General features: G+C 42.2%; 1 protein-coding gene across 4 annotated transcripts in view; it reads right to left on the bottom strand.

Moving 5' to 3' along the window:
• LRRTM4 (leucine rich repeat transmembrane neuronal 4) overlaps positions 1–18,353 on the bottom strand; it is a 442,924-nt gene that overhangs the window by 205,825 nt on the left and 218,746 nt on the right. For 2 of the 4 annotated variants that reach the window (XR_008933774.1, XM_056860680.1), the window contains exon 3: positions 10,966–11,025. The exons of the other annotated variants lie outside the window; for them this stretch is intronic. Coding sequence is in view for 1 of the 2 variants with exons in the window: in XM_056860680.1 (XP_056716658.1) it covers positions 10,966–11,025 (60 nt within the window). In the remaining variant the exon portion in view is untranslated. The remainder of the gene's footprint in view (positions 1–10,965; positions 11,026–18,353) is intronic. 4 annotated transcript variants of the gene reach the window in all.

The following is an 18,353-nucleotide window of genomic DNA, read 5'->3' as shown; positions in this document are numbered from 1 at the left end:
TAGGGACAGGGCGGGTTATCCATCCGTATAAATAATGCCCCCTTTAAATTAAATCTAACTAAAGTACATTCCCATTAGGATGGTGTTTGCCAGATGAACTGTTTGTCTGCTGGGCATTTCAGACACACTGCAGACCAGCTGTTAGATGGTAAGGATTTTTGGACAAGTGCCTTTCGAGGGGGGAAATAAGTTGCTGATCTCCAAAGTACTATAGGTGAATGAATGTTCCCCATTTCATTTATTTTTGTTTCATGGAGGGAGGGTCCTGCTTTTTGGTTCTGTCCTTGTACATTCATGTGTACTGTATACACATATTATAAGTTTCTATGCACCATTTATTCTGAATTTATAAGTACAATGTACATCATGTATTTGTGTGTGTTTCCCTATCTGTCTATAAAATCCTTGTTTAATGATGGTCACCCGAATACGTTTTATGGGGAAATTCGGTGTCCAGAAATAGAAAATAAAAATAAATAATTCCAGGTGCGATTTTTCACAACAGAGGAGCAAAATCAAAACAGGAACTTGGGGGTAAAACTTGAGATGAGAAAATAAAAAAAATTAATAAAATAAAATTTAAAAACTCTCTAGAGTACCTGTAAAGGATTTGATGTTTCAGCCTCATCTCAAGCCAAAAGATTCCAACGGTTTTCAATAACTGGACTGACCCACATAATTCTGTTTTCTTATTGTGCAATGTGTTACAGACTGGACTACAGAAAAGATGGGAGGTATCCCTAGAGGTACACAAACCCAAAATTTAATTTGTTTTCATCACATTCATTATTACATGTGTCTAACTTCATTAAATTCATTGTCATTCCCACCGAAATAAATGGGAATAATGACACCTTCCTCCTCCACTCCCTTCTCTTCCACCTCCTCCCAACTAAATGGAATTACTGTATTGCAGGGCCAGTAAGAGTGGCAACTCGCCAGGGATACAGCCAACTAGCTGGTCATCTAGTCAGTCTACTAATAAATCTACTAATCTAATAAGTAGACTCAAAATAGTACTACCTCCCCGGACATCTTTTGTGTTGCTTCTAATGGATCCTAGACACCAAGTCTCTGTGCACCTTGGGAAATGAAGTCCTGAGGCTTGTGTTATAAAGCACTTTAAAACACCTTCCATGCAGCAGACATAAACCTACCCAAAGTGTCTCCTTCCTGCTGAGTGCAATGTAGCATATGATTCTGTTAACTAGTTCCAGATGGATGCTAGAGGAGATGTAGTGAGAGCAGGCTGGCTTTTCATACCAATAATGTCCGTCTTATTTTCAGGATCACAGACCATTTGTCCTGCCAGGATTTATACAGGTTATTTCCCAAGAAAATATCAAAGGCATCTGTTTGCCATGGTTCAAGGATCAGGAGCTGGCTTGGTGATGCTGTAATGTTTCACCATGCCAGGGTGTGAAAGAAATGATTCTGACGGTTGCATGCCCAAAGCAGTCAGACATTTTGTTGGAAATGGCAGTGCAATGCTGGCCCAGTCTGAGAGGGTACTCAAAGACCTGATGTGTTTTGATGGTCACTTTTTAAACACATGATGCTCACTTCTGCTCACTGTCAAAGCCAACGTGGTGCAGTGGTTAAGAGCAGTGGTTTGGAGCGGTGGACTCTGATCTGAAGTACCAGGTTTGATTCCCACCTCCTCCACATGAGTGGCGGAGGCTAATCTGGTGAACTGGATTTGTTTCCCCACTCCTACTCACAAATCCAGCTGAGTGACTTTGGGCCAGTCATGTTCTCTCAGCCCCACCTACCTGTCTGTTGTGGGGCGGAGAAGGGAAGGTGATTATAAGCCGGTTTGAGTTTCCCTTAAGTGGTAGAGAAAGTCAGCATATAAAAACCAACTTTTCTTCTTCGAAAGAACAGCCAGTGTACACACACACACACACACACACACACACACACATCCATTACATTTTGAGACCTGTCCTTTTGAAACCCGATCATTTACTTTTTGGCAAAACAAGTAAATTGAGAAGGAATATTGTCGAAGGCTTTCACGGTCAGAGTTCATTGGTTCTTGTAGGTTATCCTGTCTGTGTAACAGTGGTCTTGGTATTTTCTTTCCTGACGTTTCGCCTGCAGCTGTGGCAGTCATCTTCAGAGGAGTAACACTGAAGGACAGTGTCTCTCAGTGTCAAGTGTGTAGGAAGAGTAATATATAGTCAGAAGGGGGTTGGGTTTGAGCTGAGTCATTGTCCTGCAAAGTATTAAAGGTAATGTGCAAATCATCGTCCTGTAAGTATCAAGATAATGTGCTAATGAGGGTGTGGTATGTTAATGTGGAACCATTGTATCCTGAAGTGATCTGTTAACATGTGGAATCCACGGCTAATCCGCATGGCTATTGTGGACTGTAGTCTTTGTTAGCCTGGAGGTTTTCAGGACAGGAAGCCAAGCCTTATTCATTCTTAAACTCTCTTCTTTTCTGTTAAAGTTGTGCTGATGTTTATGAATTTCAATGGCTTCTCTGTGCAATCTGACAAAATAGTTGGTAGAAAGACTGGACCAGGCGATGGCAGAGAGCTGGACTTAGGGAAAAACACATTCTGCTTCTAGCTCAGACCTAGCTCAGGAGTGGGGAGAAGGGTTGGGAAAGAGATCAGTAAGGCTGCGGGGATAGGAGAAAGAAAGAAAGAAAGAAAGAAAGAAAGAAAGAAAGAAAGAAAGAAAGAAAGAAAGAAAGAAAGAAAGAAAGAAAGAAAGAAAGAAAGAAAGAAAGAAAGAAAGAAAGAAAGAAAGAACTTTCATCTAATTTCAATATCTATGTTCTAGCATAGGGACTTCCTAATTACAGTTCTTCTCCCACCTAAAAAAATAGTTTGTATCTCCTTTTTATTTTCTGGGAACTGAATTGCTAAAATACCTGCCTAGCCTAAGGCATGCTGGGGTGCTACATTTCACGATGAGAGTGTTCACGCTACCCATAGCATGTGATCGTTTTTTTTCCTGCTAGTGTGAATTCTCCCTGCTGTTCTGACATGGAATAACAATTCCCAGATGAAAGCATCAAGCAGAAGAGCACGGGAAAGATTTTAGCATGTCTAAGCACTCTCTCTCTTTCGTTGCAGCACTTCTGAGTTCTTCTGTCTTAAGCACAGTTGTGGGTTTTCTTGAGTCAACAGCAGAACAAAAAGATTCATGAGAAGGTCAAGAAGAATTTACTTTAGATCCCACATTTTGGGTAAAAAAATCAGGCTGTTCTCCCTGCCCCCCAAATAATACAAAACATCTACTACAAAAAGTAAATCTTAGTAAAACTATGAAGGTCTTCATATGTTTTAAATTCTTCTAAGCATGACAGTAATAAGGAAAGAAGAGCAGCGGGTGAACAGATTTCCTGTGTTCTGTTTCTGCACTCTTCCACAATGCATTTGGTTCATCCTTAATTCCAGTTTGTCTAGGATAATTTCAAAGGGTACATGCACACCTGGCACGTGCCTTGTACAAAACTGGGAAATGGGAAAGAGAACAAAGCAAGATTCCTGATGTACCCACTTTGAAAGCAAGAACACAAGAACATGGCACTCCAAAATCTGAAGAGAAATTTAGACGAGGAACATTTTAAACATGTTTCAGAGTCAATCAGATATCACCACAGAAAGGCAAGGCAATGAAGTAGAGAATGGATTGAAAGGCAGCAAACACAAGTATGCCAGACACGTGATCTAATTAAACATTTATGGCAGTCTTTTGAAAAATGATTTTTCCTCTTGACAGAACCCGAAACCCCCCCTGCAATTTAATATGTCTAGAACATGAGAAGCAATGGGATAAATTCTAATATCTATAAGTTAATTTCTTCTTAGGGCAGGTCCTACATTTTGGATGGGAACGTTGAGTTTGCTCCCACCCCTCTTTCAAAAGGGGGATGCTAGCTAAGGGGCTTATTAAAATACAATTTTTCATTATACCCAATAGGACAGGCTAATGGACAGGCTATTAAAACCTTTCCCACCCATTCCAGATAGACTTTTTCTGGCAAAGGTTTCCTACCCTCCCTTCCTTTCACATGGCAGTGGAGGATTAGCTGGTTGTTGGGAACATTCCAAAATTCTTGAACTAAAAATATATCTGAAAATGCCTTGTCAGGTCATTTTGTGTATTTACAAAATGAAAACAAAAATAATTATGGAATTTTCTGGAATTGTGAAAAAAATGAAACATTCAGAAGGAATAGGGAATCTTTCTGTTGGTCTGGAGGAGGTGTTTTTAGAGTAAATGGCACCACATTTGTAAAGAACCAAGTCCTCGCTCTCTCCTAAAGATCCACCAGGTTTGAAAAGGATTGGCCAAAGGAGTTCAGCTATGAACCATCTTGGTCTCCAGTGTTTCCAAATGGAAAAAAAATACAATGCTGCCCCCAGGGCAAAGAAACCAACAACAGCCAGATAGAATTAATGCCAAATCTGGGATCCCAAAGAGAACAATGTCAAACCAGAGAATCCACACTCAACCAAGGCAGCCACCCTTGCCAAGCCAAAGGGAACCCATGTGAAACCTCAGAATTCAAATTCGAACAAGCCAGCCAAACCTGGCAATCCACACATATCAAGAACCCTCATTGCAAGTGATATTATACAAACATCTTCCTAGTGATGGAAAGAGAGAGATACTTTTTTTTTCAGGTAAGTTGAGCACAAATGTAACCTGGGCTTCCCACACACTGTAGGGGAAAATAATAAAGTCTCTTTGCTGTTACAGGGGTGGGGGGGATGTTGCAATCTTGATAAATGTTGATATTTCAGTAGTAAATGCACTTATCATGCACTTCTTTAGTGGGTTACGAAATTATACAAAGGAAAAGCACCTTGGAGGGATGGGAACAATTGAATATTCTGAAGGGATGTTTATTGAGAAGCAACAGAGAAAGGGATTATCACATTCTTCTTAAAACAGGACAAAATAAACAAGAAAGTCCCTGGAAGGCTAATGGGAACATCCTGTAGGGGTTTGTACAGTGTCTATGTTTGTTTAACATACAAAGGTCAAATTTGCAAAGCAAGACAGAGAGAGAACATATTTTGTTCACCTATACAAGTGGAAAGTTCAAATCTCTAGCATTTCAAATGTCTTTGTGTTATGTTTTAGTTCCAAACTAGATATGATGGAGGGGAAACAAATGTGTTCATTCTTGTGTCTACCTGGTCACACTGGCTATAACCATTAAGACCTTTCTTGGCCTAGGAACATTATATCTGAAGGAGCATCTCTCCCCATACATCCCTTCATACCAGCTCTGGTCTTCCAGCTGCCACCTTCTAGTTCTTCCACAGCTTAATGTGGCCTGCTGTTCCTTTTCGATAATGGTCCCCACCTTGTAGAATGGGGTCCCTGAGTGGGTTAGTGGGGCACTGTCGTTAGATATTCTTTAGGAGGTGCTGTAAGGCTTGTTTGTCTGTCTGTGAGGGCTTTTAATGGGATTTAGTTGCAAGTATTTTCTTGACGAGGGGAGTAAATGGTGTTTTGCTGTGTTTGTATATTTTAAACTTTTGGAACTGGAATTTGCCACCTTGAGCCACATGGAAAGGAGAGACATAAACATTTTAAATATATATATACTGAAGTGGGGAAAGGGGTTTAATTTTCTGTTTATTACTAATGGGGCACATACTCAGGGGGAGTTTAACCCTGCTCCCTTGCTCCCAATCATTTTCTTTAACCCAACCCTTCCTCTAAGGAGCTAAGTGGTGCACATAGTCCCCTCCTCTATTTCATCCTCACAACAACTCTGTGAGGTATATTAAGAAGAGAAGAAGAGTTGGGTATCCCGATTTTCTCTACCAAAAAGAGTCTCAAACTGGCTTACAATCTCCTTCCCTTCCTCTCCCCACAACAGTCACCATGTGAGGTAGGTGAGGCTCAGAGAGCTCTGAGAGAACTGTGACTAGCCCAAGGTCACCCAGCTGGTTTCATGTGCACCCAGCTGGTTTCATGTGTAGGAGTGGGGGAACCAACCTGGTTCTCCAGATTAGAGTCCACCACTCCTAACCACTACACCATGCTGAGAGAGAGAACCTCAAGATCACCCAGTAAGTTTCATGGTTGACCAGGGATCGGAACCTGAGACTTCATTTTACCAATATAACATTTGAACCACAGTACTACTTTGTGGCTCACTTCTTTGTTCAGACATTTTTCTTTCAGCTCAGGTCATGGCTGGGAGGGCAAAAATACTTCAAACAATGGGACATAGCCAAAGAAACTGGGAAAGGAGGTGGGGATTACCTCTGTTCACTGGCATGGGACTTCTGAAGAAAATTTAAAATCAATTTACAGGAGACTAGATAGTAGGAGGATGGGTCTATCAATAGGTCTGCCAGGTCCCTCTTCACCACTGGGAGGAGGTTTTTGGGGTGGAGCCTGAGGAGGGTGGGGTTTGGAGAGGGGAGGGACTTCAATGCCACAGAGTCCAATGGCCAAAGCAGCCATTTTCTCCAGGGAAACCATCAGTTGGAGATCAGTTGTAATAGCAGGAGCTCTCCAGCTGGTACCTGGAGGTTGGCAACCCTAGTCTATTGATGGCTACTAGCTATGGTGACTAAATCAAACCCCATGTTTCAAATATGAATTCTTCTGAACATCAGGCTGTATGAAGATAGCTCCAGACTGCAGACTGCCTTCCCTGCTACTGAAGCCTTACCTGGGCATGTCCTTCTCAGTGGGGTAGAGGCTGAAGCAGCTGAGAGCAGCCTCACTTATCAAGGGTGACAGCAAGGCTAGGATTGGTGGGTCAGGCCCTGGTTTGGAAGGGGTGGGGATAACGCCCCAGAGGCAGGATCCAGTGGGGGACAGTCCAGGCAAGAGGCTGAGCTTGCTAGAGGCAATGGGAGGGCAGGCTCCCTGCCAGGTAGGAAGATCCCAGAGCCCAGTAACCCTCCCTGCTGGCTATCCTGCATGGCTGCAAGGAGGAGGCGAGAGTCAGAGAAGGAAGGGGCAAAGACCAGGTATAAGCCACGGGAAGAGGTAATGCAGGTCACTGGCCTCTTAGGCCAAGGATTGGTCAAGGACCCATCTGGGGTGGAATCCACACTGGGATTGGGTGTCAGTGGCGGGGAGGAATGGACACAACAGAGGTTGTGATGGCCAGTGACCATTGAAGAGAAGCAGGCTCAGCTCAAGGCTGCGAGAGCTGCTGCATGGGGAAGGGAGGAACAAGGTGAAACAACCCCTTCTGCTTCCAAGCCCCAGGGCTTGGGGCGAGACAGCAGAGACAGCAGGGTGAGGCTGGGGAGGAGAAGCACCACGCGAATGTTGGTGAAAGGTTGTGGCCTTCATTCACGTTTACAGTTTTCCCAAAGGCATCTGGGTAGCCACACTGGGAAAGGGATGCTGGATTAAACAGACCATAACTTTATAATGATTTCATGTCATTATTTAAGAGCGGACTGCTATGGAAGCAGAGACTCTTCTAGAATGGGATGTTCCGAGTAGTGGGGTTTGAGGTTTGCAGACTTCGGGAATTCTCACATGGAGTGAAATTGTGGGCTTTGCAGCCACGGTTATATCACCATTCATTCAAAACACATCTTTGAACTTGATTTAAGCCTCAGTCAAGGCAGCCGAAGAGTGAATAATACAAACGAGAGAAAAGTGTCAACTGGCTAAGTGCATCCCGATTAAAGGTGTGTATCAATCCCTTCTTGAGAACTTCCTATGAAAGTTTTAATACACCTGATGAAAATTTCAGATGAGAAACTCTTAAGCTTTTGAAATCCATCAACTGAAATCCAGCCCTGAATACACATTTTAGTTCTACTAAACTCTTTATCTATGGAGATTAACACAAAGCTCTGACTCCCAGCAAACCAAAAATGCCTGCTGTCCAAAATCGGTATGAATAAAAGCTACAGCTCATTTCTATACATACATTCATTTAAATACATGCTATTGGTGTTGTAGGAGAGTGTTATGGATACCGTGGACTGCCAAAAAAAAAAAAAATACAAATCAGTGGGTCAAATAAATCCTGAACTGACTCTAGAAGCTAAAATGACTAAACTGAGGCTATCGTATTTTGGTCACATTATGAGAAGACGAGAGTCACTGGAAAAGTCAATCATGCTAGGAAAAGTTGAAGGCAGCAGGAAGCCCCAACAAGAGATGGACTGACTCTATAAAGGAAGCCACAGCCCTCAATTTGCAAGACCTGAGCAAGGCTGTTGAAGATAGGACGTTTTGGAGGACATTGATTCATAGGGTCGCCATGAATCGGAAGTGACTTGATGGCACTTAACACACACACACACACACACTATAAAATAGCACATTAACTGGCACAGAAGCTACCAATAGGGTGGTCTTGTGAAAGGCTAAGCCTCTTGGATTGTTTTACACCATGGGGCTAATGTGAGGATTAAACTTGTTAACAGAAACCATCATACCACCTTCTTGGGTGGGAACATCCATTTGTTGACTGGTAAATATGTGACCTGCAGGTTTGTGTTTGCTTTTTAAGCTGTCATTCAGCTTACGAAGAAAGGATATATTGGTAGTGAGACCACTGATCACACCTAAAATTGAAAGACTTGAAATCAAACAATTCCATATTCTACAGCCCAACACTACACAAATAATTTTGTAATGTGGCTTTATCAGAGTCCAGAGCACCACAGGTGTATACAATATATACATGGAATTCACCTTCATTCTATAATCCACTAGAAGTGGATTTTTCAAGCAGCAAACTATATAACTGGAATCTAAAAATACCTCATTCGTATTCACTTCTGGGAAAGAAAGCATATTTTTTTAGGATATAAAAATTGTCTGCATCAAAGTAATTATCCAAATATGTCATCTAATTAAAAGATGAGATTGTGCCCTCCACACAGATAAGAGCCAGCATTGCAGCATATGTACATCTGGGATTCATACATAGAAATAAATGATACATGATGTATAACGGAAGAGAGGACAGGAATTCTACCAACAGCTGAGAGTTAACAAGGTTATATCCCATTCCTCAAGAGGCTCTAGGCAACATGTACTATCTCCCCCACCCCCAAAGGATCCTACACAAGAAGTAAAGTGAGCAGTTAGTGATGTCAACATTTTTCAGAAAAAAATATTATTGATATGCAAGTTTTGTTAGGCAGGTCGTGTTCAAATGTATGTCTTTCTTGGCAAGAAAATCCTTGATGGTACCTGAAGTCACTGAATTCCTGAATGAAAAAAATAATTTTCCCCAATCAGAGCAGGGTGAACTGCCCAAAGTGTTTTCAATCTACAAATCAGACATGATGGAGGATCCAAATCTATCTAAACCCACACCCAGTGCAGGGATAGTTAGACAACAGATAACCAAACCATGTCACTGAAGATATGCTGGTTTGGATCTGGTCAATGCCCATGCTCTCAACCTCGGGTATGTATGTTGCTTAAGATAGCACCCATCAAAATGCTGCCATCTTCAGCAACTGTTGGGCTGTTCATTGGTTGGGCCTTGAATCAGATTCTATCATATCACTCAAAGCCATGTGTGCAAAGTTAATAAAATAGGTGCAGTTCTGGATTGATGCAGTACTTTATTTGTTGAGTAGCTAAAGGTTTGGTGAGTTTGATGGTTAGGGGAGTGACTGGAAATTTGAATGTTTTCCCCATTCTTACGCCCTCATTTCTCTCACTGAGAAACTGGGTACACTTTCCTGTTCCCCCTTGGGATGAATGAAAGCAAAAATTAAAGGCATACACTTATGGGACTGCGTTGGGTCATGTATTCATTAAATATGGCACATTCAGCCATGGACTACATCAGGATGGAGCTGAACCTGCCCCCACCCTTACCCCTGATGACCCCAGTCCTTGGAATGAGATGAAGCATTCTCCCCTCTCAGCTGTGCCTCAAACTTTAACTTTGTTTACTTTGTCACACAAAACTTAATGGTAAATACAGAGATTCTCTAATAGTTGCCTTACAGCGCATTCCTGACCTTCAAGGGCGAAAGCCCTTAGGAGGCCAGGAAGGGGCCACACCGGTGTTCGCCCCCTCCTCCCGCGCCGGTGCCCAGGCTACTTACGCTGGCGTTAGTGGCCCCAGTGCCGGGGTGGAGGCCTGGAAGCTGGTCTCCAGATGTTCCCGGAGCAGCAGCACCCTGGAACACCGGCATAAAGGCCCGCGCCGGCATTCTGGGGAGTGTTCTGGCATCCCAGGAGGCATTCTTGGGGGGTTCTGGGGGGAAGGAGCTGCCGTTAGGCAGCCTCCTGTCCCCTTTCAGCTCTGGACGCAGGGCTTTTTTGCAGGCACAGCCTTGCTATTCTCTATGGGGCTTTTTGCCCCATTTTACACGAAAAAAGGCAGTTAAAGGCTTTTTTTGTGCTTTCAGTGTGCGGGGAAATTCTTCGGAGGCTCCGCAGCGGTGCCTCCTCCCCGCTGTCCCCACACGCTGAAAGCTCTCCTGGTTACCTTGCAAATCATATTGTTAACTAATTTTGTATTCTTTCTACAGGCGGGAATTTATTTTGCCTAATCAAGTAGAGAATCCAAACTGATAAAGAAGAGAGTCAGAAATAAGAGAGTGATTATTTTTTCCTTCCAATGTGAAAAGGCCTACCATGAAGTCAAAGACTAATATTAATACATGGAATTATTCTGAATCATTTGGTTTCTTTTATTGCATGGTTGTTTTGTTGTTTTGCATTGTCCCTGGAACAAACAAATGCAAATGGTTCTGAAAATTGAAAATAAAGCTGGAGCTAATTCTCGGGAGTATTAGCTAGTGGCACTGAAGAAGAGAAGTTGTGGATTTCTCTCTGTGTTTTATGATAAACACAGTTTGATCTATGCTGCCAACACTGTGAGCTGGCAAAAAACAAAGAAAAGAAAAGAAAATCTTCCAGGCGAAATACACAAGATCATCCCAGTCATGACCCACAGATGCCCTTCGCTGACACGAAACAAGAAGAAATGATAATAAGAAAAATGCCTTGGCTATAATTAATTCCTACCTTATTCACTGCACAATCATCCATGACAATTCCTTTTTGAAAGAGGACATCTCCGGAGAGCTGAGAAGATAATGGCAAGGGAAACAATACACAGCTCTATTATTATTTGTTTAAACTCGGCAGTCCATCTAGATACAAGACATTCACTAAACAATGCAAATATAAAATTCATTTTTAAAAAAAAACATTGCAAAGATTCTTATTAACCAACAGCAGGCCAGTTCAGCACAATATGTTTGACTCTGGCAAATAGAAACAGAATTTCCCCACACACACACACACACACACCACCCATATGAGCTTTTGATCCCTTCTGCTCCTTCCTTCTACACATCATTTGGATGAACTGAAATCTGTCTGCCTGTTCATTTTCACTGGGAAGCTTTTCTGCACCTCCCACAGAGATATCTAGTGGATGCGATTCTTCCCCAAACCAGTCCCTGGTTGAAGGCATATTATAAGCAAATGCAAGAGAGGAATTAAAAAAGGTAAAGGTACCGGGTCATTATTGACCCATGGGGTGACGTCACATCCCGACGTTTACTAGGCAGACTTTGTTTACGGGGTGGTTTGCCAGTGCCTTGATTTGCGCTAAAACCTTTTGCTAATTCTTTGGGAAACAGCCTAATTATTTAGATGGCTCATCCTTGTTGAACACTCTTCCCCACCGAGGGTTGCCAACTCCTGGCTGGGAAATTCCTGGAGATTTGGGAGTGGGGCCAGGGTAGAGTGGGGTTTGGGGGAGGGGAGGGACCTCAGCAGGGTATTATGCCATAGAGTCCACCCACCAAAACAGCCATTTTACCCAGGGAAAACAGTTGGCTGGAAATCAGTTGTAATCCTGGGAGATCTACAGCCCCTATTTGTAGGTTGGAAACCCTATCCCTACTCCAGTGCCACTGCTGGATTTATTTTTTAATACTAGGCCAAGATGTAGATAGAAATCAGCATGCTTTTAATTAATTGGTGTATTATTTTGTTTCCCCCTTGATGTGCTGTTTCTTGATTGTACTAGGGTTTTAATTAGTTGATGCTGTTTTAGGATGCTGCTGTTGGTTTTAGTAGTTGCTGGTGGGGGGTAGGGTTGCCATGTCCCTCTTTTCAACCGGTGGGAGATTTCAGGGCGGAGCCTGAGGAGGGCGGGGTTTGGGGAGGGAAGGGACTTCAATGCCATAGAGTTCAATTGCCAAAGCGGCCATTTTTCTCCAGGTGATCTGATCTCTATCTGTTGGAGATCAGTTGAATTAGCAGGAGATCTCCTGCTACTACCTGGCAGTTGGCAACCCGGGGCGGGGGGGCTAGAGGAAAACAGAGATGTTTATTTTTGTTGTCGTTGTTTCTTTCTTTTAATTTAGGTGCATGGTCCAGAAGACCATTTTCATCTCATCTGGTTTGTTGGTTTTTGTGGCAGACTTTCTGTTTTGTTTGGTTTATGGGATTTTACTCCATTTTAAGCCATTTAGATGTAACCAAAACAAAAACCAGGCACCCATCCGAGCAGAAATATTTCTAGTAAATTTTATTGATATGGTTAGGGGGGAAAAAGAGAATGCCCACAGTTTTGTACCAAATGCGGAGAAACCACCCACAAAACTTGAACTTTCAGATAAAGGAAGGGGAAACACCAAATTTCGACTGAGACCCTGTGTCTTTCAACGAACAGGAGGAAATATGCGTTGATGCTATGATCTGATTATCTCGTCCAGTGCCTGATCAAAGTGACGGCTTTAAAATCCTACCTTGGTGAAATCTGTGTGACTAGTTTTGAAAATAAATGTCTCAGCTATGTGAGAACACTTTCACTGGGGGGTGGGGAGAAGGTTTTATACATGCCTGTTGGATGCTTTTTTACACAGGATGGCCTTAATTCTTTAGTTTAAGGCATTGTGCCTTCACAGTTCTGGTTTCATTCATCAGAGAGATGTCCTGTCTCTCCCATAATCTTCTTACAGCTAATAGGCATTGGAGGATCTATTTAATTGCAGATATATCCTCCCTCAACCAATCTGCTTAAAAAAAAATACATATAAACTTATCTTGCTGATGCAGCCCAAATGATGCATTACATGTCAGTGGGAGGCAAGCCAATGCAAGCAGGCTATCTGCAGCTGATATCAGCAGGCTGCATCTCTTATCTCTAATTAAAACACTCATCCAATTGTAGTCAAAATGCTTCATTCTTAAATTGCAATTGGATTTTAAATGGGGATCGGAGGGAGGTAGTTGGCTGCTACAAAGAAACCTGATTGTCGGATGAATCAATAGCTTTTTTTCACTGAAAGCAGTCACAGAGAAACCTAAGCCTGAGGCCCACGCTAGACATTATACACAAACTCTTGTTTGTGAGGGCCTATTTAGAGCCCAAAGATCTGTTCTTGTTGTGGGTGAAGCCAGAGGCAGCTGGTGAAGAGTTGCACCCTTTCCCTGCCCACAATTCAGAGACAGGCTGGCAAGCTGTAATGGCCCTGGCACAAGCCAATGTTAGTGGTCCTCGTAGTGCTATAAGACAGGGCTACAGGGTCTACAGTGGGCATAGGCTCGCCTATTGCCTCCTCTCATAAACTGGTGGCAGTGCAAAAAGGGGTAATTGGTTAAGCTGACAACAATAGTCACTGCCACCCTGGAGGTTCAAATAGGGTTGCCAGGTCTCTCTTTGCCACCGGCGGGAGGTTTTTGGGGCAGAGCCTGAGGAGGGTGGGGTTTGGGGAGGGGAGGGACTTCAGTGCCATAGAGTCCAATTGCCAAAGTGGCCATTTTTCTCCAGGTTCTAGCCCATTTCTCCAGCCTGTCAAGATCATCCTGCATCTTGGCTCTGTCTTCTACCATATTTGCTACCCCTCCCAATTTAGTATCATCTGCAAATTTAATAAGCATCCACTCTATTCCTTCATCCAAATCATTTATAAAGATGTTGAACAACACAGGGCCCAGCACAGATCCCTGAGGAACTCCACTAGTCACTTCTCTCCAAGTGGACGAGGAACCATTAACTAGCACTCTTTGGGTACGATCTGTCCTTGATGGCAAAGTCATGCAACCCAAAAGAAGAGTTTAATTATTAGGGTTGCCAGGTCCCTCTTCACCACTGGTGGGAGGTTTTTGGGGCAGAGCCTAAGGAGGGCGGAGTTTGAGGAGGGGAGGGACTTCAATGCCATAGAGTCCAATTGCCAAAGCGGTCATTTTCTCCAGGTGATCTGATCTCTATTGGGTCAAGAACAGTTGTAATAGCAGGGGATCTCCAGCTCATACCTGGAGGTTGGCAACCCTATTAATTATTCTCAAAGTATATTAATGCTGGTGTGTGTGGGGGGGGGAGGGACTTACTACTCCAATCTTCATGCATTTTCTCAGCCACTGATGGAACAAACTATACTCTTGGGAAATTTAGGGCATTGGGGAGAAGTCACTACAATTTTTCCCTGTTCAGCACATGGAAGAAATGTGAACAGTGGGCTATTTTGTCAAAAATCTGAAATTTATAGTACAACTTATAGTACGGATCCCATTCTATTTCTGTTACCATCACATCTCCCTTACTCCCTCTCTGTTAATTTTAATCAAATTGCCCTTTCCATTACAACACAGAGAATAAAGTATACCATTCAGTATTATCTTGAAAATTGCCATCCCAGTGTGATATAAATAAAACATTTTTAAAAAATGGTCACATTTGCATTTTTTGTTCTATCTTGAAGTATGTTAATGTAGCAAGGAGAATGGCGTCTGGGTCCCTCCATTGGCGTCTGTGCTACCCTGGACGCCATAAGTGGCACAGGCACCGGTGCAGGGGGCACGAACGATGGCGCAGCCCCTTCCTGGCCTCCAAAGGACTTTTGTCCTTGAGGCTCAGGAACGGGCGGTCATCCCCAGATGTCGAAAGGCTTTTAAAACCCTTTTGTAGGCTTTCTATTTTTTTTAATGGGGCATTTTGTCCCACTGGAAAAAGCAAGGCTGAGCCAGCAAAAAGCTGGCACAGCAATGCTTTTCTGAACGATGGCTTACCGGGCCAAAAGGGGACAGGAAGCTGCCTACTGGCAGCTCTACCCCCGGCATGTCCCGAGAAGACCCCCTGGGACGCCAGCACAGGGCTTTGTGCCACCCTGGATGGCGTAAGTAGCATGGGCACCGGCGCAGGGGACATGAACACCGGCATAGCCCCTTCCTGGCCTCCAAAGGACTTTCGCCCTTGAGACTCAGGAATGGGCTGCTAGTTGTTGATAATTTCCCTTCTTTTTCTGTTCTTTCCCTACACTGTCAAAATTTAGATTGTCCTCTCCTTGGAAGCGGTATCTTGGTTTGTTAGCTTTGTTTTGTTTATGCCACTGTTTACAGAGCAATAAGCTCAACAGGATCAATAGATATATATAGATTAAAAACTCACAGAAAGCTGACACATCATCACAATGTACTGTTAAAACCAGTGGTCATCTCAAGCTGAGCTGAAGTCTTTTGAATTCATGCCTTCATTTGGATCACACTAGGGATGACTGGACATCTTTTTTTTTTTTTTTACCAGTTCTAGACTTTCTCTCCCTATCCTGCATAATTTCCTGTTAATTAGGAGAATTTCTAAAATTAATTATGGATTTTTAAGAGGCACTATTTGCTGCAGGGCACAGTTCTTTCAGGTCATTTGCATCTTCCCATCCTCCCCTTTGTGCTGCATATAGTAAACACTGCAAAAAATTGCAATAAAGCAACTTTGATGCAACAAGATTGTTTTTATGCAATGTTTAACTGATCCATACATGTGTATATGTACATTGGTAAAATGAAAAAAAAATATTATTCATGGATTGGTTCCTCTTTAGAAATAACTCTAGCTAATTATGATGTCCAGAATCTGAAAAGAAATTTGGAAGAGAAGCATTTGGGAGGAGTATAGCCCAGGTTAGCCTGATCTTATCAGGTCTCAGAAGCTAAGCAGGGTCAGCTCTGGTTGGTATTTGGAAGGGTGACAATCAAGGGATATCAGGATCATGACAGGCAATAAAAAGCCACATCTAAACCCGCCTCTTGCCTTGAACACCCCAACAGGGGTCACCATAACTATGCTGTGACTTGACACACAAAAAAGCCCAAACAAACCCTAAACTACATTATGCCTCCATTTAACAATGTCAACGGCTGTATTGACCAGGCATTTTTGCCAAATTCCAAAAGATCAACATTTTTGCATCTGTGGAACATCTGCTCTGGAGGACTTATACCACTACTTATTTGAATGCCCTCTATATGTGGAACCCAGAGCTAAATTTCTTGCTGGATTGGTTTTTGGCCTGAACACTTGTCCTAGTGCTGAGAAATGAGTATTTTTGTTAAAAGACACCAATGGGTTTGTTTCTTATAGGGCTTCCCTGTATGCTCTGGCGGCAAAGAAAATAAGGTCCAATATGGTTGCTAAGAGTGCTGAACCTTCGGATTGATTTTAATGTTTGCTAGGTCCCATTGGCTGATTGGTACACCACCACAATTTTTAATTATTTCTCTGAATGCATCGATTTTAGCAGAGTTTAATTATGTATATTTTGGCATAGTTTTATTATATTTATTATCAATCCAGAATTTTATTAACCTCATATTTCCTTTATTATGTATCTGTGGTATCCTTGACATGTTTGTAATGGTCTATAGCTAAATGCAAATAAAACCATTCACCTCTATATCGTTGCTTGTATGCCTCCATTTTAATGGCTTGTTTTAGTTTTCATTGTTTTAAAAATGATTTTATGGTATTATTTTTTTTTGTAAGCCACCTCTACTTGGCTCGTGCAATACAAATTCCCTCAATAAATACATTAAAATCAATAATTATCTTTTTCTAATCAGCAACAAACAATTACTGGAGGCAAAAAGTTGAGAGACTTTATCAAGTTGAACTTTATTAACATCCTTATTCAAGTGAAAGAATTTGCTGCCTTCGAGACAGTTTTAAACTATACTCTTTTAAGTATCTCTGGTAAGTATTTTCATCACATAATTTGTTTTTCCATTCTTTCTAGATGAAGAATTGTCATCTGCTTAATGAATAATGGAACATAAAAATAGCAATTAATTTTATGGTGTGATTCTTTTTTTAAAAAATTAAATGACAGCCAAATTACTCTTTCCTCTTATTAAATAAATCCATTGCAGTGTGAGTACCAGTAGTATACCTTAGCTCTATATTTTAACCATTTGAAATTAAACTGACTTATATATAGTCACCAAGGCACCACTTGAGTATTTTCCTCATAACAGTGCGTTACTGAAAACTGCTAGAAAATAGAGCGTAGAAATGAGATAGCTAGGAGATACTGCCTGATATTTGACTGTTATAACTGAGGATAAACTGAAAAGGGAACCAAATTAATTTAAAAAAAAACCTATCAGCATAGAAAGAGGTGCCTTATGAGGGACTTTGTAAGTAGTTCATTAATAGGATGATCCCGGATTGGATAGAATTGTCCACGTGACCAGTATAGAAAACACTGACTTTGTTTTATTTTATTTAAGGGCTTCATTTACCCTTAGTGACATCAACCCACAGCTAACTCTGACTGGCAATGTAGCAAAGAGCTGTCATTTTCGGTAAGTGGTCCCTGATCGGTTTGGAATGATCAAAGAGGAATGAAACAGAGAAGAGAAACAACTGAACAGTAACAGCAGAAGATGAGAAATTATTGTTGCAAAGAGTTGTTAGCAGCTCCTATAAGCTAGGATTAAAGGTACAGGGAGGTCAGCCTCGCCTATTTTAAGGGCAAAAAAAGAAAAGAAGAAGAACTGGAGAAAAACTTAACTCATTCCTAGTTAATATCAGTCTGGGAAAGAATAAAGCAAAACCAGGTTGACAACAATAATGAGACAAAGTCTGCCAAGATCCTAGCCTCCTGAGTCTACCAGAACGCATCATTCCCAAAATAAAGCTTTGTAATTTGCAAAATGCTTTGTAGTCTTTGTCCACCCTTACAACAGTCCTGCAAGGAAGGCCCTTTTTGTTCTGATTTTACTGATAGGGAACACAGGCTAAGTAATAGTGCTGTAAGCAGGGACACAGAATTTACAGTAGATTACAGTAGATACAAGACATAAAACAACTCTATAACAGATCAATCACCCTGATCAATTCTATTCTCTGGGCAATGCAGGCTCTCAGCACTCTTACCACACTGGTTATACGGAGGACATGCTAATGTGATATGTAGGGTTGCCAGGTCCCTTTTCGCCACCGGCAAGAGGTTTTTAGGGCAGAGACTGAGGAGGACGGAGTTTGGGGAGGGGAGGGACTTCAACGCCATAGAGTCCAATTACCAAAGCAGTCATTTTCTCCAGGTGAACTGATCTCTATTTGCTGGAGATCAGTTGTAATAGCAGGAGATCTCCAGCTAGTACCTGGAGGTTGGCAACCC

This window comes from Euleptes europaea, chromosome 14, assembly GCF_029931775.1.
Source record: "Euleptes europaea isolate rEulEur1 chromosome 14, rEulEur1.hap1, whole genome shotgun sequence".
Classification (NCBI taxonomy): domain Eukaryota; kingdom Metazoa; phylum Chordata; class Lepidosauria; order Squamata; family Sphaerodactylidae; genus Euleptes; species Euleptes europaea.
The sequence above is the reverse complement of the archived record's forward strand: the minus strand, read 5'-3'. Positions and strand labels throughout refer to the sequence as shown.